The 26078-nt window shown below is 41.0% G+C and overlaps 2 protein-coding genes and 5 non-coding genes across 8 annotated transcripts; 1 reads left to right on the top strand and 6 right to left on the bottom strand.

The window, feature by feature from the left end:
• nms (neuromedin S) lies at positions 1–7839 on the top strand. Of its 2 annotated transcripts, none has more exons than XM_058393714.1 (8): positions 1–131; positions 1202–1248; positions 4314–4367; positions 4525–4545; positions 4635–4688; positions 4763–4837; positions 5927–5971; positions 7645–7839. In XM_058393714.1, the coding sequence occupies exons 1-7, from the start codon at positions 53–55 to the stop codon at positions 5933–5935; spliced, it is 339 nt and encodes a 112-aa protein (XP_058249697.1). In that variant the 5' UTR covers positions 1–52; the 3' UTR covers positions 5936–5971; positions 7645–7839. The 2 variants fall into 2 exon arrangements, with proteins under 2 accessions (XP_058249697.1, XP_058249696.1); XM_058393713.1 differs by having other exon boundaries at positions 4519–4545.
• A 95-nt stretch (positions 7840–7934) lies between these two features.
• pdcl3 (phosducin-like 3) lies at positions 7935–10399 on the bottom strand. The gene is made up of 7 exons (XM_058393715.1): positions 10338–10399; positions 10107–10185; positions 9592–9709; positions 9381–9471; positions 9018–9161; positions 8708–8916; positions 7935–8620 (listed from the first exon to the last, which is right to left on the bottom strand). The coding sequence occupies exons 2-7, from the start codon at positions 10110–10112 to the stop codon at positions 8475–8477; spliced, it is 714 nt and encodes a 237-aa protein (XP_058249698.1). The 5' UTR covers positions 10113–10185; positions 10338–10399; the 3' UTR covers positions 7935–8474.
• A 6732-nt stretch (positions 10400–17131) lies between these two features.
• trnal-cag (transfer RNA leucine (anticodon CAG)) lies at positions 17132–17214 on the bottom strand. The gene has a single exon. It is a non-coding gene; the product is annotated as a tRNA-Leu (tRNA).
• Positions 17215–21159: 3945 nt separating this feature from the next.
• trnal-cag (transfer RNA leucine (anticodon CAG)) lies at positions 21160–21242 on the bottom strand. Its single transcript has one exon. It is a non-coding gene; the product is annotated as a tRNA-Leu (tRNA).
• Positions 21243–22667: 1425 nt separating this feature from the next.
• trnal-cag (transfer RNA leucine (anticodon CAG)) lies at positions 22668–22750 on the bottom strand. The gene has a single exon. It is a non-coding gene; the product is annotated as a tRNA-Leu (tRNA).
• A 921-nt stretch (positions 22751–23671) lies between these two features.
• trnal-cag (transfer RNA leucine (anticodon CAG)) lies at positions 23672–23754 on the bottom strand. Its single transcript has one exon. It is a non-coding gene; the product is annotated as a tRNA-Leu (tRNA).
• A 1425-nt stretch (positions 23755–25179) lies between these two features.
• Positions 25180–25262, bottom strand: trnal-cag (transfer RNA leucine (anticodon CAG)). The gene has a single exon. It is a non-coding gene; the product is annotated as a tRNA-Leu (tRNA).
• Positions 25263–26078: the final 816 nt, after the last annotated feature.

The raw sequence follows: 26078 nt of genomic DNA, 5'->3' as shown, positions 1-26078 counted from the left end.
TTCACGCGACTTCTCACTTCAACCCGAGTTTACCGGAAGCCTTTTAACGGAGATGCGCGAGTCGAGTTTTAGAGAAGTTTACTTCCTGTGTTTAATTGTCTGGTGTCTCACCGGGTTGTATTCTGATGTTGGTGAGTAGACTAACTTTTTTTCCTTTTAATTTTATTCTTCTTTTCCCGTTCAGGCAGTGTGTGAGGAAAGTATATATATGTATATGTTTTTAAATATATTCTTAAAAAATATATATTTATAAAAAAATATTTGTTTGTAATATTTTTTTCTCACACACTGCCGTTCATATATATATATATATATATATATATATATATATATATATATATATATATATATATATATATATACATACATATATATATATATATATATATATATATATATATATATATATATATGTAAGTGGAAGTAAAAAAATAAATAAGTTAATAAAAAAAATTTGAACTTGAAAGCTCAGTATCTTGTTCAGTATTTTAAGGTTCTGCTCTACTTTTAGTCAAATGTGCATCTCTTCATGCATCTTATCTATTAGATCATCATGGAGTCTCCAGCTCCGGTGTGCAACGTACTTAAAGCAACTAATAAATTCAATGTTTCTGCTGCACTTTTCTCTTAATACTGCAGCCTGTGATTCTCAGCGAAATCATTAGTATTAAATTAGAACATAGTGCAGGAACGATTTCCCTGATGGTGTCAGACATTTGGACTCTTTGGACCATTGAAGGTCTGCTTTTAGGAAATGATAAGAAGCTGTAAACCTCCTCCAAGTCACCTCTGAGATCATCACTGTAATTTAGCATTACAGCAATAATGTAATTCATACATTTTTAATTAAATCAATATTGAATTTGTTTAACGTTATTACATACAATTCTGAGAAGTCAAAACCATCTCAAGAAATGTTTTTTAAATCACTCATGCATTTAAAAAGTTTTCCAGTTCTCATGCCATTCGACAGACGGAGATGTTCTGGTTCTTGGATTCAGGGGAAAAGTAGCTAGACTCTGTAGTTAGACCCTTTATTTAATTGTAGCTCTTAATTGGTCTAAGTGTTTGTGAATGTGGTTTATTACAGTTTAATAATAATAATAATACACTAGTTACAGCATGTAGTAAATAAATATAAAGCGATTATGATGATGTTTAACAATGACGTTACTGAAATATTAGTTGTTTCTTCTGTCAGAATGTTATCCACAGATAGACTGTGAAGAAGATGAAGACTACAGACAGGTAAGTGTTGGGTTTAACACCTGCAATCATTTATTAAATACTTATAACACTCGTTAATCCTCACAGTGACAGTATCAAGAGCTCTTGTAGTAATTAATAGAATGATAGTTAAGGTTTTATTTGGAGTTGTACAGTTTATTGTTAGGTTTAAAAGGAGCCATGCTGAGCAGATCTGACCAGGTGGTGTTTTATTCTCGGTACAGCAGTGGCTCTGGACTGCTGGTAGAGGTGGATCAGGTGCAGTAGTAATTGTGGTCACTCAGTGTCACTATGACTGAGTTGAGAACAGCTCACCAGTACCACATTTTCATCCAGAAGCATCTGTGGTCAAATAGATTATCTTAAACTGAGAATGGAAGGTTCACTGAGATCCAAATAATAAACACCCAAATAATATCTGCTCAGTGGTGCTCATATGGAGGTGTATTTAAGGACTTATTGTTGTATAATCCCCTTATTGTTACCTTTAAACTAGGTGTGCATGTTACATGGTTAATAAACTGCCGTCCATGTGTTCCACAATGTGCTATTATTTAGATGTTGTGTTGACCTTACAATGTTGGATTGCATTCTACAATACTGTGATGCATGTGATGCTGTTGTGGGAAAATGATCAAGAACGGGATTCTGTGATGTGGCATTTTAGAGAAAAAGAGAGAAAGATGACAAAGGAGTGTCTTTGGGCCTTTAACAGACAATTCAGTAAACTTGTAAATTTTAAATGGAAAAATTGTAATTTCAGTACTTTTGGGAAGATGTGATTAATCTGGCAGATTGCACTTTTTTTAAATTAAATTAATTAAATTCAACTCACACTTCTGGATTAAAGGTTTGTTTCAGTTGGTGCAGGAGCTAGGTAATGAAACACTTGGAGTTACTGTAAGCACTCTGAAGTTATATTTTCTTATAACAGCTTCTCCTGGAGTGTTTTCCTCCACTTATACCACAGCAGTTTCATCTATTTATAGTTACAACAAAATTGTGAAACATCCTCAAATTGCTGTTGTTGCTTCTGCTATAAACACTCATTCCCTTACCTGTCATCTCTCTTTATTTTCTCTCTTCAAGTTAATAATCAGCGTTTCATGTTACTAAGACATAAATAAATAAATAAATAAATAAATAAATAAATAAATAAATACAAAATGTCTCCTTACAGAAAACCTCAAACACAACGATTATAACAATTTTGAATCTGTTTATGTCAGGCTTAGATTATTTGGAGTGTCTGCCCCTGTGAATGAGCTGCTGCTATAGAAACTATAACACAAAATAATTAACACCGTGTAAGAAAAATGTTAAAACTCTAAAGTCAGAGCTGAATTAACACCGGACTGGAATCAGTGGACATCAGTGGATTTTATTCTGAGTCAGTCTTTCTCTCTCTCTCTCTCTCTCTCTCTCTCACACACACACACACACACACACCACAAATGACTCACACTATAACGATCTCACCTTCATGATTACATGTCAGAATGTCACATGTCCTTCCGACAGCTGTGATAATCATAAGACACGTTTTGAATTCTCACTTCTATGAACTCTCTCACAAATCAAGCAGAACTTATCAAATCATCAGAACGACACAAGTGCATGAAAGTTCAAAGTACAAAAATGTTCATTTATTATCACTACTATAGTCTGATCATTAAATACACCCTTACATTAATTTATTTGTGTTCATTTTACCAACACATGACAGAGAGCACTGGAACAAAGGAGAGAGGAGTTTTATCTCATGCAAATACTGTACTGTCTTGGATTTCAAGAAACTTGGGCTAAAGAAAATTAGAGTGAAAGCCTCAGAAGGCCAGACTGTAAAAGATATAAATGTTCTATTATGAATCTGTGCGAGTTCTTCTTAAATATATTTCTTCACCATACTGTTTTTAATATTTGGAAAACAAAAAATCTATATTTAAAAACTTTGATCAGTTTAATAAATGTTATTATGTCTCATAATAGTGCAGTTGAACAGTTTCACTTAGCCCTTCATTTTCCTGGAAAGATCTAATTATTTGGTACATGTTTAAAAGAAAGAAGGCACTGGTGAGCTCAAGAGGAAATCTGTGGTGAAAAAGAATTGCTTCACCACAGTTGGCCAAGATGAAGAACATCCTCCAGGAGGTCAGTGTTAACTGTGTGAAAGTCAAGCAGACTTCAATAGAGCTTGCAAAAAACAACATCTAATTAAAGCCTGTACAGTTCTGGGAGATCCTAGGAGTATGGAGAAGGAAAGGAACTGCTCATGATCTGAAGCGAATCAGTTCAGCATGTTTATCTGCCAGTGGATCTTTCTCTCTTTTATGTACTGATGCCGCGACAGCTGACATAGAAGAAGAATGAGTGTATGCAACATATAAGATGGTGCTATCTCACCGTCAGCTAACAGATTTAAAACACGTCGGATAGACGCTTCACTCTGCAGATGGTGAAAGACCCAAAACCAACTTCAAAAGCAGCCCAAGACTAAGAAGTGAAAAGTCAGTCAGCTGACTGGACTCTGAGCTGCATTTCACTTGCTGAAGGTAAAACAAGAACAAGTATCTTCTCATAATGCCGGCTTGTTTGGACACTATGGTCTAAACACAGCATCAGTCATGATGTGGTGCTCAAGGAGCAGAGAGGGTTCAGGTCCCTGCTCAAGGGCCTGGTGTTGTGGATGTCAGTGAATCATTCCTCTCTTCTTCCTAGTGACCCTTGTGATTAATACAATCTCTTCATTTCAACCGTCACACACTCGAACACGAGACGTCAGAGACATTTAATATGCCATTTTGGAGATAGGAGGAGACATCTACGGTACATTCTTACACCCTTCTATATTTTAGGAAAACAAGTCATTTCTTGTTATTTTAAAGAATTCCCCCTTTACATTTCTCAGGAACACAAACACAAAATAATAAAAACTGTCCTGTGTTTGACAACTCTGTCTCTTACAAAGTGCTGACACCGGAGACTCCTTCCATACATGTTACACAGACATCAGCTTACAAAAAACTTAACTATATTGATCATTGCTTAAGCTAGATGATTTACCGGGTCTTTGGGTTTTTTTTCAGAGTTCAGCGGTGCAGAGCTCTCTGTGTGGACTCATGTGGGGAGACCAGAAAAAGGTGGGGAATAAATCTGTGTGTATACACTATCATCAAGTATTAAGGCATTACTTAGTCTGTTGTAGAGCATTGAACATGCATACTACATACGTTTGAAAATGTGAAGGATAATATTAACAATCCAGTGTATTTTTGCCTTCATGTTCCTCAGGAGCAGATTCAGAATGTCTTTAAACGGGTTAGTCTGTACCTTATTTTTTTTATCACAAGCTCCAGTTTTATCCTGTAATATCAAGTAATCTGCTAACAATCCTGTCTTCTTTTCAGTTCTTGTTTCACTACTCAAAGGCACATAATTCAGTAGGCACTGTTGAGAGACAGGTAATGATGAAGCTTAATCAGTTCTTTTTTGAAAAGTTTTTCACTTGAACTAACCAGTGCAATTTTTTTTCTAGTCTCACTCCGTCCACCCCTTGATGCGTCTTTCACCCAAGTTCACTCTGCGAAGGAAGAAACAGCAGCTTTTGTCTGTAAGCTTCATTTCCACCTGTTACATTTCCTACAAGCAGATCGCACCATATGTACGAGCCAAATTCTTTTTAAATAAGGATTGATATACTCATGATGCACTGATCTGAGTATTGGTATCCAGCATACTGAGAAATAATCCTGAGTGGAAAATATAGCTCATGTTTAAAAGTTAGTAAAAAGTGGAAATGAAATTGTTCACAAGTAATTTGAAGATCTAAATAAAAAAAATGTAAATGTAAATTCAGAATGTAGGGAGGTTAAAGAGGAAAACATAAATCTACATAAAACATAATGAAGAAATATAAAAGAGGAAAGCACAGAGAAAGAGAGAGAAAGAAAAAAGAAGTCTATATATATACATTTATATATATATATATATATATATATATATATATATATATATATATATATATATATATATATATATATATATATATATGAGAGAGAGAGACAATGGAGACAATGTCAGTTCACACTCACATTCTCTCGGTTGGTTATGGTCCTTTGGCTGGTCCAGAGTTACCTCATCCTCTCTGGAATGTTCTGTAAATTGGGAAGAAGGTCAGCGTGTTTCATCGTTGTGTGAAAATGTGAGTTGTGATGTGTAGGTGTGATAATCCAGCCCCACCCTTTAGCCCTGTTGGTGAAATCCAAACTCATGTCAGTGTTTCAGCACCCTGGTCAGCTCCCTATTGTGCCAGTGTGGCTCTGGTGGGTGGGCCTGGTGAGTGGGCCACAATCAAATAAAGCTTAATTATGCCAAAATACTATGTAATTAATAATTAGGAAGTACAGCTACTCCTGGATGAGTATCAGTCATCAACTGACACATCGGTGGATTAGAAATGATCCGAACCAGTACAATCCGCTGACAAGGTGTGAGTGAGGTGATGGTGATACTGACAGTTTTCACCTAGCTTAGTCACAGCCATTTTTCCCTTCTGCAGCTCAACATTAGCTGAAAAAGAATTAGCTGAAAGTCATTACAGAGCATCTGTTACCTGTAGTGATGTTAAACACAGGATTGTTGCAACACTGAAATACACTTTGCTCTGAAACCTGTTTCATTGACTTTGTCTTTCTCTTAGAGATACTGAAGATGACTTGTGGTCACTCAGACACATTCGACCGAGGTAGGTGCTAATAGCCACAGTGCTACCTTAATAGGATTTTTAATGACAGTTTTATATGAATGTCTTTATACTGCTACCTCAGTGTTTCTGTTCTAATAGCTCATTCACTGGGACAGATTTTTACAACTGTGTTGTAGTTTAAGTTGTTTGACAAAGTGTGTCATATTAATCTTATTAACTTCCAGAGAAGGGGAACAAGAGAAACGGGTGAAAGAAAGACTGGTTATAGCTGCTATTACGTACATTTTATTGGCAAAAGATTTGGGACGTCTGCCTTTACATGCACATACATGCACAATATAATATGGAGTTGGCCCACACTTTGCAGATATAACAGCTTCAACTCTTCTGGGAAGGCTTTCCACAAGGTTTAGGATTATGTTTATTGGAAATTTTGACCATTCCTCTAAAAGCACATTTGTGAGCTCAGGCACTGATGTTAGATGAGAATGCCTGGCTCGCAATCTCCAATCTAATTCATCCCAGAGGTCTTCTATCGGGTTGAGGTCAGGACTCCACACCAAACTCACTGTCATCATGTCTTTCATGTCTTTATGGACCTTGCTTTGTGCACTGGTGTGCAGTCATGTTGGAACAGGAAGGGGTCATCCCCAAACTGTTCCCACAAAGTTGGGAGCATGAAATTGTCCAAAATATCTAGGTATGCTAAAGGTATGCATTAAGAGTTCCTTTCACTAAGTGGCCAAGCCCAACCCCTGAATTCAATTATTTAAAGGGGTGTCCCAAAACCGTTGGCAATATAGTGTACTACACTAAGGCATTCCACGACTATAAAAAATACAACAGATTGTATGTGGGGAACTTTATACCACTGTTTTTGAAAAAAAGCAAACAGCTCAGCTTTGCTTGATGGTTTGTGACCATCCATCTTCCTCTTGATGACATTCCAGAGGTTTTCAATAGCGTTCAAATCTGGAGATTGGGCAGTGGTCTCATTTTTTTTCCAGAGCTGTATATATATATATATATATATATATATATATATATATATATATATATATATATATATATATATATTGTTGTTGTTTTGTTATAATGTTAGCAGGAATCCTGGAGGTCAGACTGCAGCACACATACTTCCTGGATATTTGATCTGTAATTATTAAAACATCAGGAATGAGTGTTTGCTAAATCTAAACAAGCATGGGCATTTTCATTATATGTATCAGCTCTTCAGATGTTCACAGATGAAACACAGTCAGTTTTTCAGCAATTCAGTTACAGAGCTCAGTGTGTTGATAAACGTGGGAAACCCTTGATGATTTATAAGCTCTTTTACTGCCCATTTTCAGCCACTGAACAAACACTGGAAGGCCTGTGTTTCCCTCAAACTCAACAATAAAGATAAATGAGCTAATAAATGAGCTCAGCAGACAGTCAAGGACTGGGATCAAACTGGGACATTACATGGAAACAGCACGGGGTTCTGGCCCATGTTATGAATATTAAAGTCTAAATTTTATATTTTCCTGCTTGCCTCTTGGTTGAATCCTTGTTGAAAAGCCTGAGGCAGTTTATCAGGCACTAGGAAGGAGAACACGCCAGACACAGAGGAGCGTAATACCCAGGCGTTAGTGATTATGAGTACCAGAGTATGTGTTCCTGTTTCAGTTAAATTTTTATTTTTTGTGTGTATCTCTTTCCATACACAGATTTAACTGGATGTTCAGTGGGACGGTAACTTCATGTGGACTGTAACATAATCGACTCTGTAAATAAATTCAAGCTCACATGTGTTGTGTGTTCATTTTCTCTTTCGCTCTCTCACAGCCACTTTTGTATGTGTGTGCGCATATTCTGTTTTGTGTCACTACTGCATGCTAACATCAGTCCATCTCATTTTACAATGAAGGCATATATAGATATTTTGTATTTTTTTCAACAAAACATATACTGTAGAGTTATAAGTGTAAAACGGGAATAAAACAAAGACAGCATAATATATAATTTAGATTTCGTTTTTATGATGATGGCCAACAGGAACACAAAAAAATTGACATAAATAATGTTTATTGCTTATAAAATGACTGTTTAAAAATCCAAATGTGTTGTTTGGCATCACTGCAGTTTGAAGGGAGCAGATCCCTTTATTATGATGAAGAGGTTCAAAAATAATCAGCCATGAGTTCCAGTCTTGTTTTTAATGTGCAGATTACACGCACCCTCGGATGAATCCAGGCCACAGTTCCATCACTGTGCCAGTTTGAGGGAACTTTAGAAGAGGATTTAGACAAGAGAAGTTTACACAAGGTCTTTCAGCTCTGATACATATACACGCACACCTCTGTGTGGGCTAAAAGTGTGCCCCACACACACAAACAACACACACACGACATGCACGTTAGAGTTACGAATGGGAAGTCAGCACATGTTCGTTAAAAACAGTATTGGAATGCAGACTTGCAGATGCTTTAACCATCCAAACCTGAAAACAGAAAAGTCTTGAGAACTGAAATTTTTTTTTTAAAAACCCTACACCAAATCAGTCATCATCAGATTCATCGCTGTCTTTGCGGGTCGGTGCTGAGCAGCGGATAGATGAAATTAACTGGTCCTGGATCTGTTTCTTTGGATTTTCCTCCAAGTCTGTTTTCACTGCACCAGATTCAGCCAAACGCCATTCCAGCTCTGAGGCACAAAACATTACGGGAGAGAAAATCAAACCACATGGACACGGACACACACACACACATATTGATATAAACACAAACATACCATCGCACTTAAGGTTCATTCCTCCGAACACAAGTGGCCCGATGAACTGCGCCTTCATCTCTCCTTCGTGATAAACAAAGATGGTAGGCAGATTTCTGTCCGGATAATTAGCAATGCACGTTGTGGAGATTGACTTCAGGAACTTAGTGTCTGGAAACTTCCGTGCCAACGAGGACAGGTGCTGATTGATCAGCGTGCACAAGGGGATGCTGGGAAAAGTAAAATTATTATTGTTAATTTATCTTCCATATAAATGATATTTTAACTATAACAAACAGTTCCTTGTCTTGAAACACACACGCTCACACACCCTTGTTTATAGAGATGCAACACCACCCAGATTCCGTCTCCGGCCTTGTTCACTTCCTGAATGTAGTCTTGACCTGAAATCTCTTTCACTTCGCCGAATACGTTCCGCAGCTGCTTTGCTTTCCACTCAGCAAGCCTCTGCTGCCTGAGAAGTGACCGATAGTACAGAAGAGAAATATGGTACATTATTCACGCAATGAGGTCCAAAAGTCTGAGACCACACAGAAAAACTGAGATATATTTTTTGGACATAAACAGATTTTAAAACTCTGCAATCTTTAAAGCAAAGAACGTAGATGTGCACTAGTTTCAGTAATGCACCTTTAAGGACCCATGATAAAGCAGGGCTATATCGATGTTTCACCTGTACATCTCAATGGCAATTTCGTCCTCCTCGCTGAACTCATCCTCGTTCTCCTCCAGCTCCTGCAGTGTCATGTTCTCATAGGTTTTTACTGCAGAAAATAACAGGAATAGTTTAAAAAAAATCTGCACTGGGTTGAACTGAATTCTAAAAACTGAATCATATCATTGAATTATGCTTCATGTTCTGACTTTTTGTTGTAAAGTCTCACCAACTGACTGTTGCTGAATGATCTGCTCCTCTTCCTCATCCTCCTTTGGGGTCTCTTTAGGAGGAAGGATGCCCTTCTTCCTGAGAATGTCATTCCACTCTGTGTCTTCATTTGGGTCCTAGAGTGGAGATGGAGAGGATTTAGGTTTCATCACTAGAGAGACTGTGAAAATATGGCTCCTATAGTCTGTTTAGTGTTGGAGAGCTTATCATATCCGTTTACAGAGAGAGAGAGAGAGAGAAAGAAAAGGAGATAAGGAGATAGATAGATAAGTAGATAGATAGATAGATAGATAGATAGATAGATAGATAGATAGATAGATAGATAGATAGAGAGAGAGAGACTTATAACATGGCTTTAACGGGTGTGTGTATTTACTTATTTTCATTAAAACATCTGTTCGGTCCAACAAACGAGACTAATAAAGGCAGAGACAAAGCTAAAGTGTTTTATTTATCACTCACATTCAGATCGTATAAAATAAACCAAACAAAAATAACACGAAACGGACAAACCTGCATGTTTTCACGGCTGCGCTCCTGTTGCTGTTTCCTCAACACGGAAATCGAAAGAGCTCCGCTTATTTCAGTCCGACTGGAACACAAGGAGCACACGTTTAACAAACAAACAAACAAACAAACAAACATACACACAGCCTTTTCTACTATTTCAACATTTTTCTTAGTGTAGTTAGGTTTAGGCTTTTCATTCAACAATTCTTGTAAACCAAGAATATAACACCTCACTTTAATAATACTGCGCGAGAATAACGGCCACACGCGCACCGTGTGTTGCTGCACGGACAATAATACTGTGAGATCCAACCTCCGCTCTGACCATATAAGGAGTTTTAGCAGCTGTTCAGCGTGCAGCGCGTGCTGTCAGTCAAAGCGGGACTCACTAAACGGCAAATAAGGGCAGAATAGAGGCTGCTGATGACGTCACCGCAGATACCGGAAGTTGATTCCCAATGACGTGACATGCAGCGCGTTCGCTTCCTATTTTATTATATATATATATATATATATATATATATATATATATATATATATATATATATATATATAAATAAATAACCAACCTGTTTGTTATTCTGTATTTTTTTATTTTTTTTTAAAAAACACTTTTAAATTTCAGTTGTTTAATTCCATAGGTAACAGTATATAAATTAAAGTAATGTTAGCTAGCTAGCTGAAGTAACATTAGCTATTGATGTTTCTCTAATTTATAATTCTGTGTAAATCTAGCAAATTTAAGAGGAAGAACTGAGGGCAAGAAGCCTTTATTATTGCCACACATACATTACAGCACCATGGAATACTATTCTTTGCATATCCCAGCTGACGAAGTAAGGGCCCTGCTCAATTGCCCAACAGTGGAGCTTGAACCCCAATCTTCCAATCAACAACCCAGAACCTTAACCACTTGAGCCACCACTCCCACCACTGCCCCCACTATTTATACTCAGTTTATACTCAGGGGTTCGTTAACTAGGAGTAGTGACTCCATGTTGGGTTATTTGGTTCGGAAATGTGTTCGCGACTACTAGTTTGAGAAACCTGGAGTTAATGTGGAAAGGCATCTCTGGTGAACCTAACTACACTATATGGCCAAATGTATGTGGACCACTGACCATCACACCCAAATCTGAGCTTTCCTTAAACTGTTGCCAGTTTGAAATTTGAAAGCATGCTTTCAAAGTTGTCTAGAATGTCTATGCATGCCATAGCTATCAGACTGATAAGATTGACCTTAGACCCAGAATAAACCAGGCTCCCCCCACTTTATGTCTGACCGTATCACACAAGACTGGCATGGTTAATCAGAATCAGAATCAGCTTTATTTGCCAAGTGTGCGCAGACACACAAGGAATTTGTTGTGTTTTTTAAGGTGCTTTTGGTACATACATACATAAATGCATACATACATACATACACATATCTGGAATGAGAACAGAAACATTTATATAGTATGACTTAATAAATAATAATAATGTGTAGAATCTGGAAAAGAGGACTTATGTGCAGATTTGTGCATTATTTACTCTATATACAGCTGTAAGCTACCTATAGCAACACACTGTATTTTTCCAAGTTGAAAGCATCTCAGAAAGAAAGTGCGCCTTCAAACAAACCTCTGGACTTTTTTGAAAAGCTGTGTCAAGAAAACTTGTGTCAGGTTGAGAGTGAGTGCATGGTTTATTCTTTGGTTTGTCACTTATGTTATATGTATCTTACTGACTTAATAAAATTTTCAGCTGTAACAGTAGTCCTAAACTATAATTTTGAAATGTAGGGTTGTCATTACATTTAATTACAGTGTTGCATGGCCACAGTATGAGCATCATGATTCTTATATATTCTTATACATAGAAGTTACTTTTTTGGCTTAGAATTGGGATCACTATTCACATTCAAAATCCAGAGTTCATCTGGGTGCTGGAAATCCTTGAAAAAGCTTCAATTTTAGTATATCGTTTTCAGGGTTTGAAGTGTGAATTGTGAATCATGCTTTTATAAGATTCAAGATTCAAAGCGTTTATTGTCATGTGCACAGTAAAATACAATAAGTATTAATATTAATAAGTACAATAAAATTCTTTCTTTGCTGTCCACAGTGAATGCCAGACGAGTGCAAAAAACTATATAAAATTAAAATAAATATCAAACACTTTAAGCTCTCAGATGAACAGTGGCTGATGAGTTCTCCTCTCCTTCCTCATGTCCACTATCATCTCCTTTGTCTTGTCTGTGTTGAGGGTGAGGTTGTTGTCCTAAGACCATGTCACAAGACTGGCCACCTCCCTCCTGTAGGCTGCTTCGTCCCCACCAGTGTTCCGTCTTATCACTGCAGTGTCATCAGCAAACTTCAGGATGATGTTGTCCTTGTGGGATGTGACGCAGTCATGTGTGAACGGTGTGTAGAGGATGGGACATGCCAGTGTTTGTTGTGATGGTGGCTGAGGCTCTGTTTCCAATCCTGTCAGACTGCGGTCTGCCAGTCAGGAAGTTCAGAAGCCAGTCGCAGAGTGTGGGGTGTAGTCCTAGTACAAATGGTTTGTGGGTGAGCTTATGGAGAATGACCGTGTTAAAGGCAGAACTGTAGTCGATAAAGAACATCCTGATGTAGGTGTCCTTATCTTCCAGATGAGAAAGGGAAATATGGAGGGCAGCAGCAATGGCATCTGAGATGGACCTGTTATGCGTACTGCAGGGGGTCTAATGTGTCCAGTATGCTGCTCAGAATGTTGGCCAGCACCACTCTCTCAAAACACTTCATGATGATTGGAGTGAGTGCTACTGGTCTGTAATTGTTCAGGCAGGTTGGGGGGGCTCTTCTTGGGAAGGGGGATGATGGTTGTGGTCTTGAAGCAGGTGGGTACTGTGCTCTGACTGAGGAAGAGGTTGAAGATAGAGGTGAGTACATCAGCCAGCTCCGTAGCACAAGCTCTGAGGGCCTGCCCAGGGATGTTTTCTGGCCCCGCTGCTTCTTGGGGGTTGATCTTCTTCAGTGCTCTGTGTACCGCAGCTGATGATACAGTAGGAGGGGAGAAGGGGGGGTTGGGTGGTCCCAGTGTGTGTGTGTGTGTGTGCCTCCACTCTGTGTTGTTGCTGGAGGTCTTGAAGTGGGTGTAGAAGGTGTTGAGGTCATGGCAAGGACTGTAGTCTGTGCTGTGCTGCAGGCCTTGCCACATCCGCCCGGCATCTGCCCTCTTTCCGTACTGTCTCTTGGCCGCTGTAATGGCTTTTCTCAGTCCATACTTAGCAGCTTCGTACTCTGTCTCAGTGCCAGAAGTAAATGCAAATGATCGAGCATGCAGCATGTGGCATTCCTAACTGTTTATCGAGGGCTTCTGATTGGGGAACTTCCTGACTTGTATGGTGGGAATGATGTTATCAACACAAGTGCTAATGTACCCAGTCACATACTCAGCATAATTCTGTATGCTAACAATTCACTATCTTAGTGAATAGTTCACTTTTTAGACCAAATAAGTGTAATTGCTTTTGCCTTTGCATAAAACAAAAACAACTCCTCCCAAAATCGTGTGCGTGGCTATTGTGTGATGTGCCGGTACTTTTTAATGTGTGTTCGCTGACATATCAGATGGTGATGACAAGGAGATGGCTGCTTCAATGGGCATTAGCTTGACAATGAAAAATACAAATTATGGTTAAAAAGAGGACCAAATCCTCAAGTAGCCTCCTGTAACGTCTGCAGAAAGGACATGCACTGTAGATCTTTACCATGGGAGAGTCTGCACTTTACTGTAGAGAAAAGAAAATAGACTAGAGAAAAGAGAGAAGAGGAAAATGTCTGACAAATTTAAGATAAGAGGGCAAAAAATCCCCTGCACAATTACATGAAATCCAATGAGACTGTTAAAGATGATATATAGTGAAATGACGATTAAAGTGAAATAAGAAAATGAATGAAAAGTGTTGCAGCATTACATTTGAAACTGCTCACCTTCTCTCCAGAGTGCTAGTTCTCACAAGCTAGACTTCCGATTCAGTGATGGGGAATATTCATTGCTCACTTTCTGTATATGATGTAATCCCAATTTTAATAACCATTTTGTTTTTCATGCTTCTCAACAATGCTTTCATGCTAAAATAACAAATGTGGAGAATATGAATATTTTATGTATTCTATGTAATGCATTCATAATTTTATAATTAAATATTTTATATGGTATATTTACTAAACTAATATACATTCTATGTTTATTTAATACCATTTTATATGCAGTTTTTGTGGTGGTATTTAGAGAAGAAGCATCAAGATCTGATGAGAAGACTTCTAAACCCTCTACCGTCCCTCTACCATCCACAGGTTTATCTAATCCACACCAGTCAACCAGCAACTTCAAAGGCACCATAAAAACATTTGTTAGGTCTAATCCAGCACTTAAAGTAGAAATATGCTGGGCAGCAAAATTGTAACCAGCCACTATTCCTACATTCTCACATGATTCTCCCAATCATGTGAGAATGCAGGGGACATTTTCCAAACCATGTTTCTTGACAGTAACATAGCAAAGACGTTTACTGTGAGGAGAATAAAGTGCTCTTCCTCACCATGTCTATATATCTCTTTGTTGATGAAGACCAATGCAAAATCAGGAAATGAAGAAATGCCAGCTTGACATTCATGTCAAGTTGACATTCATTGACATGGAGTTATAATCAAGTAACCTCAAGGTGCTGATGTCTTTTTTCATGGGTCATCACACTGCAGAACAAATATATGAGAAGATTGAGACCATGTGTCCTGATATTGGTATCCAAAACCCAATTCAGCTGTCTATGGATGGCCTAAATGTGAATTGGAAGCTCTTCTCAATGGCACCAGCAAAATATGTTTTGTCAACCTCACAAGTTCTTCTTCAGTGCTTGACCAACTCAAATGACTTGAAATTGGGCTTCTGTTTGAAAGAAGACCCCATGCTTTTTGATCAGTGCTGTCCTCTTGACATTATTACAATGACAGATAATATTCTTGTCTTACAAAAAAAAACAGGCCACAATGGATTTCTAGTCCATCGCTTTAACTGTATGGCCACAACTAGAAGTGCTCCAAAGATCACCGTTGTGGAGTTTATCGACTAGGGACAATGCACAGGGTGTCTTAAAGCAACAGAACAAGGCAGTGTAGTCGGTTCACTGCAGAACATCACCAAACAAAAATACCACTAGTACTTTGTTGCACCACCTCTGGCTTTTATAACAGCTTGAATTCTCTGAGGCATGGATTTCACTATCGACAAACATTATTCTTCATCAATCCGGCTCCAACTTTCTCTTATTGCAGTTGCCAGATCAGCTTTGCAGGTTGGAGCCTTGTCGTGGACCATTTTCTTTAATTTCTACCATATATTTTCAATTGGATTGAGGTCCGGACTAATTACAGGCCATGCCATTGACATTATATGTCTTTCTTGAAGGAAAGTTTTCACAGCTTTTGCCCTATGGCACGATGCATTATCATCCTGAAAAATTATGTCATCATCACCAAACATACTTTCAATTGATGGAATAAGAAAAGTGTCCAAAATCTCAATATAAACTTATGCATTTATTGAGGATGTAATGACTGTCATCTCTCCCATACCTTTACCTGACACAACTCTATATCATTAATGGTTGTGGAAATTTGCATGTTTTCTTCAGGCAGTTGTCTATATAAATTTCATTGGAACGGCACCAAACAAAAGTTCCAGCATCATCACTCTGCCCAATGCAGATTCGTGATTCATCACTGAATATCACTCTCATCCAGTCATCATCAGTCCATGATTGTTTTTTTAGCCCACTGAAACCTTGTTTTTTTCTGTTTAGATGTTAATGATTTTCGTTTGGCTTTTCTGTATGTAAATCCCATTTCTTTTATGTGAATTCTTACAGTTCAGTCACAGACATTGACTCCACTTTCTGCCCATTTGTTCATCATTTGTTTTGTTGTGCATTTTCTGTTTTCAAGGCATATTGCTTTAAGTTTTCTATCTTGATGCTTTGATGTATTCCTTGGTTTACCAGTACGCTTCCCTTTTACAACCTTCCCATTTGATTTGTATTTGGTCCAGATTTTAGACATAGCTGACTGGGAACAACCAACATTGTTTGCAACATTCCATGAAGATTTACCTTCTTCAAGAAGTTTTATAATCCTCTCCTTTGTTTCAACTGACGTCTCTCGTGTTAGAGCCATGATTTATGTCAATCAGCTTTGTTCAACAGCTCACTAAGTTGTACAAACACACGTTTTTAACTGCAGATTAATTAGCAGATGTTATTGGATACAGGTGTTTGTTTTAGAACTGCAAAGTACATGGTGATTCCATAATATTTTTCTCAGAATTGAGTGATTCCATATTGTTTTCCTCTGTTTCATCTGTAAAAACAGTTGCAATTGACTACAGTTTTCTATGTTTTTTATTTTTGTAAGTGTTTCATGAAGCCAGAAGGTTGGAATGGTAAATGAAAATAGTTTTGTGGCATGTCTGTGATTGTTTTGTTTCTAAACAATTAAACAATTGAATGAACATCTTCCAAGAGGGGTGAATCCATACTTCTTGCCAGGGGTTGTATGTGTATCCGTCTATAATAGGAAGCGCTGTAAAGTCAATCCAGTGCAGTAGAAGGCAGCTTAGAATCCAACGCAACGAGAAGATTTCTCCCACAGTCTTGCACACAGCTCAAAGCCATAAAGATTGCAGAGCGATTTTGAAGACTGCTTTTGACAGGATCAGAGCACAAAGAGGAGGAGTCAATGTCAGAAGCGCAGTTTAGCTGGCTTTATTTAGAGACCATGCACTGGCTCTCCTAATGCCACAGAACAAGGCAGTGTAGTGGGTTCACTGCAGAACATTCTATGGACAACACTCTAAAATCAAGACAGTGGCATTAAGTTAACCTTATAGTCGAAAGCAATGAGCAAATTTCTCCCGTCTTCTGGCAAAAAGCAGCTCAGACCTCCTTTTCAGCGTTTGAATATAGGCATATACCGTATATAGGCAGCGCAAAGAGGAGGAGTCAATGTCAGAAGTGGGATTCGAACCCACGCCTCCAGGGGAGACTGCGACCTGAACGCAGCGCCTTAGACCGCTCGGCCATCCTGACATGCCCAACGTTCTAACAGGCGCGTCGTGCCACCCGGCCCAGGACTTAGCCTACCAACAAAAGCCTAATAACTGCGCCACTGTCGAAATACAGTCGTTAAAGTCGGGTCAGTTGTTGAAAATCAACCCCTCCACCCTATTGGCTCAATCTCTCAAGAGGAGCATGAGTTTTCGTTAAGGACACGTAGCGGGATTTTGAACAACACCGTTATTTGGGGAACAGACGCCATAAACCAGCTTTCAACAAACAACATGATGGACGTAGTCGGCAGGACTCGTACCAGAGCTGGGAGACCCAAATAGATTTTCACTCAATTGCCTTAAGCACTTGTCTATGACTACAAGGGTTCTGGCTACCTCTGAACATGCTCCGAATCTTTTCGTTGTGCAGTTTAGCTGGCTTAATATAGAGACCATGCACAGGCTCTCCTAATGCAACAGAACAAGGCAGTGTAGTGGGTTCACTGCAGAACATTCTATGGACAACACTCGAAAATCAAGACAGTGGCATTAAGTTAACCCTATATTCGAAAGCAATGAGCAAATTTCTCCCGTCTTCTGGCAAAAAGAAGCTCAGACCTCCTTTTCAGCGTTTGAACATCTGCTGGGGATGGATTTCTTTCAATTGCTGAACATGCTACAGTGGGCCTCAATCCAAAGTTTATAAGCTCCAGGTTGGCATTACGCACAGGCTCTCCATCAGCTTCACAACAAAGCAGTGTAGTTGGTTCTATCTGCATCCGTATATAGGCAGCGCTGTAAAGTCAATCCAGTGCAGTAGAAGGCAGCTTAGAATCCAACGCAACGAGAAGATTTCTCCCACGGTCTTGCACACAGCTCAAAGCCGTAAACATTGCAGAGCGATTTTGAAGACTGCTTTTGACAGGCAGCGCAGTTTAGCTGGCTTTATTTAGAGACCATGCACAGGCTCTCCTAATGCAACAGAACAAGGCAGTGTAGTGGGTTCACTGCAGAACATTCTATGGACAACACTCTAAAATCAAGACAGTGGCATTAAGTTAAGCTTATATTCGAAAGCAATGAGCAAATTTCTCCCGTCTTCTGGCAAAAAGAAGCTCAGACCTCCTTTTCAGCGTTTGAACATCTGCTGGGGATGGATTTCTTTCAATTGCTGAACATGCTACAGTGGGCCTCAATCCAAAGTTTATAAGCTCCAGGTTGGCATTACGCACAGGCTCTCCATCAGCTTCACAACAAAGCAGTGTAGTTGGTTCTATCTGCATCCGTATATAGGCAGCGCTGTAAAGTCAATCCAGTGCAGTAGAAGGCAGCTTAGAATCCAACGCAACGAGAAGATTTCTCCCACGGTCTTGCACACAGCTCAAAGCCATAAACATTGCAGAGCGATTTTGAAGACTGCTTTTGACAGGCAGCGCAGTTTAGCTGGCTTTATTTAGAGACCATGCACTGGCTCTCCTAATGCCACAGAACAAGGCAGTGTAGTGGGTTCACTGCAGAACATTCTATGGACAACACTCGAAAATCAAGACAGTGGCATTAAGTTAACCTTATAGTCGAAAGCAATGAGCAAATTTCTCCCGTCTTCTGGCAAAAAGAAGCTCAGACCTCCTTTTCAGCGTTTGAACATCTGCTGGGGATGGATTTCTTTCAATTGCTGAACATGCTACAGTGGGCCTCAATCCAAAGTTTATAAGCTCCAGGTTGGCATTACGCACAGGCTCTCCATCAGCTTCACAACAAAGCAGTGTAGTTGGTTCTATCTGCATCCGTATATAGGCAGCGCTGTAAAGTCAATCCAGTGCAGTAGAAGGCAGCTTAGAATCCAACGCAACGAGAAGATTTCTCCCACGGTCTTGCACACAGCTCAAAGCCATAAACATTGCAGAGCGATTTTGAAGACTGCTTTTGACAGGCAGCGCAGTTTAGCTGGCTTTATTTAGAGACCATGCACTGGCTCTCCTAATGCCACAGAACAAGGCAGTGTAGTGGGTTCACTGCAGAACGTTCTATGGACAACACTCGAAAATCAAGACAGTGGCATTAAGTTAACCTTATAGTCGAAAGCAATGAGCAAATTTCTCCCGTCTTCTGGCAAAAAGAAGCTCAGACCTCCTTTTCAGCGTTTGAACATCTGCTGGGGATGGATTTCTTTCAATTGCTGAACATGCTACAGTGGGCCTCAATCCAAAGTTTATAAGCTCCAGGTTGGCATTACGCACAGGCTCTCCATCAGCTTCACAACAAAGCAGTGTAGTTGGTTCTATCTGCATCCGTATATAGGCAGCGCTGTAAAGTCAATCCAGTGCAGTAGAAGGCAGCTTAGAATCCAACGCAACGAGAAGATTTCTCCCACGGTCTTGCACACAGCTCAAAGCCATAAACATTGCAGAGCGATTTTGAAGACTGCTTTTGACAGGCAGCGCAGTTTAGCTGGCTTTATTTAGAGACCATGCACTGGCTCTCCTAATGCCACAGAACAAGGCAGTGTAGTGGGTTCACTGCAGAACGTTCTATGGACAACACTCGAAAATCAAGACAGTGGCATTAAGTTAACCTTATAGTCGAAAGCAATGAGCAAATTTCTCCCGTCTTCTGGCAAAAAGAAGCTCAGACCTCCTTTTCAGCGTTTGAACATCTGCTGGGGATGGATTTCTTTCAATTGCTGAACATGCTACAGTGGGCCTCAATCCAAAGTTTATAAGCTCCAGGTTGGCATTACGCACAGGCTCTCCATCAGCTTCACAACAAAGCAGTGTAGTTGGTTCTATCTGCATCCGTATATAGGCAGCGCTGTAAAGTCAATCCAGTGCAGTAGAAGGCAGCTTAGAATCCAACGCAACGAGAAGATTTCTCCCACGGTCTTGCACACAGCTCAAAGCCATAAACATTGCAGAGCGATTTTGAAGACTGCTTTTGACAGGCAGCGCAGTTTAGCTGGCTTTATTTAGAGACCATGCACTGGCTCTCCTAATGCCACAGAACAAGGCAGTGTAGTGGGTTCACTGCAGAACATTCTATGGACAACACTCGAAAATCAAGACAGTGGCATTAAGTTAACCTTATAGTCGAAAGCAATGAGCAAATTTCTCCCGTCTTCTGGCAAAAAGAAGCTCAGACCTCCTTTTCAGCGTTTGAACATCTGCTGGGGATGGATTTCTTTCAATTGCTGAACATGCTACAGTGGGTCTCAATCCAAAGTTTATAAGCTCCAGGTTGGCATTACGCACAGGCTCTCCATCAGCTTCACAACAAAGCAGTGTAGTTGGTTCTATCTGCATCCGTATATAGGCAGCGCTGTAAAGTCAATCCAGTGCAGTAGAAGGCAGCTTAGAATCCAACGCAACGAGAAGATTTCTCCCACGGTCTTGCACACAGCTCAAAGCCATAAACATTGCAGAGCGATTTTGAAGACTGCTTTTGACAGGCAGCGCAGTTTAGCTGGCTTTATTTAGAGACCATGCACTGGCTCTCCTAATGCAACAGAACAAGGCAGTGTAGTGGGTTCACTGCAGAACATTCTATGGACATCACTCGAAAATCAAGACAGTGGCATTAAGTTAACCTTATAGTCGAAAGCAATGAGCAAATTTCTCCCGTCTTCTGGCAAAAAGAAGCTCAGACCTCCTTTTCAGCGTTTGAACATCTGCTGGGGATGGATTTCTTTCAATTGCTGAACATGCTACAGTGGGCCTCAATCCAAAGTTTATAAGCTCCAGGTTGGCATTACGCACAGGCTCTCCATCAGCTTCACAACAAAGCAGTGTAGTTGGTTCTTTCTGCATCCGTATATAGGCAGCGCTGTAAAGTCAATCCAGTGCAGTAGAAGGCAGCTTAGAATCCAACGCAACGAGAAGATTTCTCCCACGGTCTTGCACACAGCTCAAAGCCATAAACATTGCAGAGCGATTTTGAAGACTGCTTTTAACAGGCAGTGCTGGATCAGAGCGCAAAGAGGAGGAGTCAATGTCAGAAGTGGGATTCGAACCCACGCCTCCAGGGGAGACTGCGACCTGAACGCAGCGCCTTAGACCGCTCGGCCATCCTGACATGCCCAATGTTTTAACAGGCGCGTCGTGCCACCCGGCCCAGGACTTAGCCTGCCAACAAAAGCCTAATAACTGCGCCACTGTCGAAATACAGTCGTTAACGTCAGGTCAGTTGTTGAAAATCAACCCCTCCACCCTATTGGCTCAATCTCTCAAGAGGAGCATGAGTTTCCGTTAAGGACACGTAGCGGGATTTTGAACAACACCGTTATTTGGGGAACAGACGCCATAAACCAGCTTTCAACAAACAACACGATGGACGTAGTCGGCAGGACTCGTACCAGAGCTGGGAGACCCAAATAGATTTTCACTCAATTGCCTTAAGCACTTGTTTATGACTACAAGGGTTCTGGCTACCTCTGAACATGCTCCGAATCTTTTCGTTGTGCAGTTTAGCTGGCTTAATTTAGAGACCATGCACAGGCTCTCCTAATGCAACAGAACAAGGCAGTGTAGTGGGTTCACTGCAGAACATTCTATGGACAACACTCGAAAATCAAGACAGTGGCATTAAGTTAACCCTATATTCGAAAGCAATGAGCAAATTTCTCCCGTCTTCTGGCAAAAAGAAGCTCAGACCTCCTTTTCAGCGTTTGAACATCTGCTGGGGATGGATTTCTTTCAATTGCTGAACATGCTACAGTGGGCCTCAATCCAAAGTTTATAAGCTCCAGGTTGGCATTACGCACAGGCTCTCCATCAGCTTCACAACAAAGCAGTGTAGTTGGTTCTATCTGCATCCGTATATAGGCAGCGCTGTAAAGTCAATCCAGTGCAGTAGAAGGCAGCTTAGAATCCAACGCAACGAGAAGATTTCTCCCACGGTCTTGCACACAGCTCAAAGCCATAAACATTGCAGAGCGATTTTGAAGACTGCTTTTGACAGGCAGCGCAGTTTAGCTGGCTTTATTTAGAGACCATGCACTGGCTCTCCTAATGCCACAGAACAAGGCAGTGTAGTGGGTTCACTGCAGAACATTCTATGGACAACACTCTAAAATCAAGACAGTGGCATTAAGGTAACCTTATAGTCGAAAGCAATGAGCAAATTTCTCCCGTCTTCTGGCAAAGAGAAGCTCAGACCTCCTTTTCAGCGTTTGAACATCTGCTGGGGATGGATTTCTTTCAATTGCTGAACATGCTACAGTGGGCCTCAATCCAAAGTTTATAAGCTCCAGGTTGGCATTACGCACAGGCTCTCCATCAGCTTCACAACAAAGCAGTGTAGTTGGTTCTTTCTGCATCCGTATATAGGCAGCGCTGTAAAGTCAATCCAGTGCAGTAGAAGGCAGCTTAGAATCCAACGCAGCGAGAAGATTTCTCCCACGGTCTTGCACACAGCTCAAAGCCATAAACATTGCAGAGCGATTTTGAAGACTGCTTTTAACAGGCAGTGCTGGATCAGAGCGCAAAGAGGAGGAGTCAATGTCAGAAGTGGGATTCGAACCCACGCCTCCAGGGGAGACTGCGACCTGAACGCAGGGCTTTAGACCGCTCGGCCATCCTGACATGCCCAACGTTCTAACAGGCGTGTCGTGCCACCCGGCCCAGGACTTAGCCTGCCAACAAAAGCCTAATAACTGCGCCACTGTCGAAATACAGTCGTTAAAGTCGGGTCACTTGTTGAAAATCAACCCCTCCACCCTATTGGCTCAATCTCTCAAGAGGAGCATGAGTTTTCGTTAAGGACACTTAGCGGGATTTTGAACAACACCGTTATTTGGGGAACAGACGCCATAAACCAGCTTTCAACAAACAACACGTTGGACGTAGTCGGCAGGACTCGTACCAGAGCTGGGAGACCCAAATAGATTTTCACTCAATTGCCTTAAGCACTTGTCTATGACTACAAGGGTTCTGGCTACCTCTGAACATGCTCCGAATCTTTTCGTTGTGCAGTTTAGCTGGCTTAATTTAGAGACCATGCACAGGCTCTCCTAATGCAACAGAACAAGGCAGTGTAGTGGGTTCACTGCAGAACATTCTATGGACAACACTCGAAAATCAAGACAGTGGCATTAAGTTAACCCTATATTCGAAAGCAATGAGCAAATTTCTCCCGTCTTCTGGCAAAAAGAAGCTCAGACCTCCTTTTCAGCGTTTGAACATCTGCTGGGGATGGATTTCTTTCAATTGCTGAACATGCTACAGTGGGCCTCAATCCAAAGTTTATAAGCTCCAGGTTGGCATTACGCACAGGCTCTCCATCAGCTTCACAACAAAGCAGTGTAGTTGGTTCTATCTGCATCCGTATATAGGCAGCGCTGTAAAGTCAATCCAGTGCAGTAGAAGGCAGCTTAGAATCCAACGCAACGAGAAGATTTCTCCCACGGTCTTGCACACAGCTCAAAGCCATAAACATTGCAGAGCGATTTTGAAGACTGCTTTTAACAGGCAGTGCTGGATCAGAGCGCAAAGAGGAGGAGTCAATGTCAGAAGTGGGATTCGAACCCACGCCTCCAGGGGAGACTGCGACCTGAACGCAGGGCTTTAGACCGCTCGGCCATCCTGACATGCCCAACGTTCTAACAGGCGCGTCGTGCCACCCGGCCCAGGACTTAGCCTGCCAACAAAAGCCTAATAACTGCGCCACTGTCGAAATACAGTCGTTAAAGTCGGGTCACTTGTTGAAAATCAACCCCTCCACCCTATTGGCTCAATCTCTCAAGAGGAGCATGAGTTTTCGTTAAGGACACTTAGCGGGATTTTGAACAACACCGTTATTTGGGGAACAGACGCCATAAACCAGCTTTCAACAAACAACACGTTGGACGTAGTCGGCAGGACTCGTACCAGAGCTGGGAGACCCAAATAGATTTTCACTCAATTGCCTTAAGCACTTGTCTATGACTACAAGGGTTCTGGCTACCTCTGAACATGCTCCGAATCTTTTCGTTGTGCAGTTTAGCTGGCTTAATTTAGAGACCATGCACAGGCTCTCCTAATGCAACAGAACAAGGCAGTGTAGTGGGTTCACTGCAGAACATTCTATGGACAACACTCGAAAATCAAGACAGTGGCATTAAGTTAACCCTATATTCGAAAGCAATGAGCAAATTTCTCCCGTCTTCTGGCAAAAAGAAGCTCAGACCTCCTTTTCAGCGTTTGAACATCTGCTGGGGATGGATTTCTTTCAATTGCTGAACATGCTACAGTGGGCCTCAATCCAAAGTTTATAAGCTCCAGGTTGGCATTACGCACAGGCTCTCCATCAGCTTCACAACAAAGCAGTGTAGTTGGTTCTTTCTGCATCCGTATATAGGCAGCGCTGTAAAGTCAATCCAGTGCAGTAGAAGGCAGCTTAGAATCCAACGCAACGAGAAGATTTCTCCCACGGTCTTGCACACAGCTCAAAGCCATAAACATTGCAGAGCGATTTTGAAGACTGCTTTTGACAGGCAGCGCACTTTAGCTGGCTTTATTTAGAGACCATGCACTGGCTCTCCTAATGCCACAGAACAAGGCAGTGTAGTGGGTTCACTGCAGAACATTCTATGGACAACACTCGAAAATCAAGACAGTGGCATTAAGTTAACCTTATAGTCGAAAGCAATGAGCAAATTTCTCCCGTCTTCTGGCAAAAAGAAGCTCAGACCTCCTTTTCAGCGTTTGAACATCTGCTGGGGATGGATTTCTTTCAATTGCTGAACATGCTACAGTGGGCCTCAATCCAAAGTTTATAAGCTCCAGGTTGGCATTACGCACAGGCTCTCCATCAGCTTCACAACAAAGCAGTGTAGTTGGTTCTATCTGCATCCATATATAGGCAGCGCTGTAAAGTCAATCCAGTGCAGTAGAAGGCAGCTTAGAATCCAACGCAACGAGAAGATTTCTCCCACGGTCTTGCACACAGCTCAAAGCCATAAACATTGCAGAGCGATTTTGAAGACTGCTTTTAACAGGCAGTGCTGGATCAGAGCGCAAAGAGGAGGAGTCAATGTCAGAAGTGGGATTCGAACCCACGCCTCCAGGGGAGACTGCGACCTGAACGCAGCGCCTTAGACCGCTCGGCCATCCTGACATGGTCAACTTTCTAACAGGCGCGTCGTGCCACCCGGCCCAGGACTTAGCCTGCCAACAAAAGCCTAATAACTGCGCCACTGTCGAAATACAGTCGTTAAAGTCGGGTCACTTGTTGAAAATCAACCCCTCCACCCTATTGGCTCAATCTCTCAAGAGGAGCATGAGTTTTCTTTAAGGACACGTAGCGGGATTTTGAACAACACCGTTATTTGGGGAACAGACGCCATAAACCAGCTTTCAACAAACAACACGATGGACGTAGTCGGCAGGACTCGTACCAGAGCTGGGAGACCCAAATAGATTTTCACTCAATTGCCTTAAGCACTTGTCTATGACTACAAGGGTTCTGGCTACCTCTGAACATGCTCCGAATCTTTTCGTTGTGCAGTTTAGCTGGCTTAATTTAGAGACCATGCACAGGCTCTCCTAATGCAACAGAACAAGGCAGTGTAGTGGGTTCACTGCAGAACATTCTATGGACAACACTCGAAAATCAAGACAGTGGCATTAAGTTAACCCTATATTCGAAAGCAATGAGCAAATTTCTCCCGTCTTCTGGCAAAAAGAAGCTCAGACCTCCTTTTCAGCGTTTGAACATCTGCTGGGGATGGATTTCTTTCAATTGCTGAACATGCTACAGTGGGCCTCAATCCAAAGTTTATAAGCTCCAGGTTGGCATTACGCACAGGCTCTCCATCAGCTTCACAACAAAGCAGTGTAGTTGGTTCTATCTGCATCCGTATATAGGCAGCGCTGTAAAGTCAATCCAGTGCAGTAGAAGGCAGCTTAGAATCCAACGCAACGAGAAGATTTC

This window comes from Hemibagrus wyckioides, linkage group LG06, assembly GCF_019097595.1.
Source record: "Hemibagrus wyckioides isolate EC202008001 linkage group LG06, SWU_Hwy_1.0, whole genome shotgun sequence".
In the NCBI taxonomy this organism is placed as follows: domain Eukaryota; kingdom Metazoa; phylum Chordata; class Actinopteri; order Siluriformes; family Bagridae; genus Hemibagrus; species Hemibagrus wyckioides.
The sequence above is the reverse complement of the archived record's forward strand: the minus strand, read 5'-3'. Positions and strand labels throughout refer to the sequence as shown.

Coding starts and splice junctions, on each gene's coding strand:
- nms (XM_058393713.1), top strand. CDS start 53: ATGCGCGAGTCGAGTTTTAGAGAAGTTTACTTCCTGTGTTTAATTGTC. Junction 1,249..4,313: donor AAGATGAAGACTACAGACAG/GTAAGTGTTGGG, acceptor GTTTTTTTTCAG/AGTTCAGCGGTGCAGAGCTC. Junction 4,368..4,518: donor TGTGGGGAGACCAGAAAAAG/GTGGGGAATAAA, acceptor CATGTTCCTCAG/GAGCAGATTCAGAATGTCTT.
- pdcl3 (XM_058393715.1), bottom strand. Junction 9,162..9,380: donor ATTGCCATTGAGATGTACAG/GTGAAACATCGA, acceptor GTCACTTCTCAG/GCAGCAGAGGCTTGCTGAGT. Junction 8,917..9,017: donor TTGCATCTCTATAAACAAGG/GTGTGTGAGCGT, acceptor TACTTTTCCCAG/CATCCCCTTGTGCACGCTGA.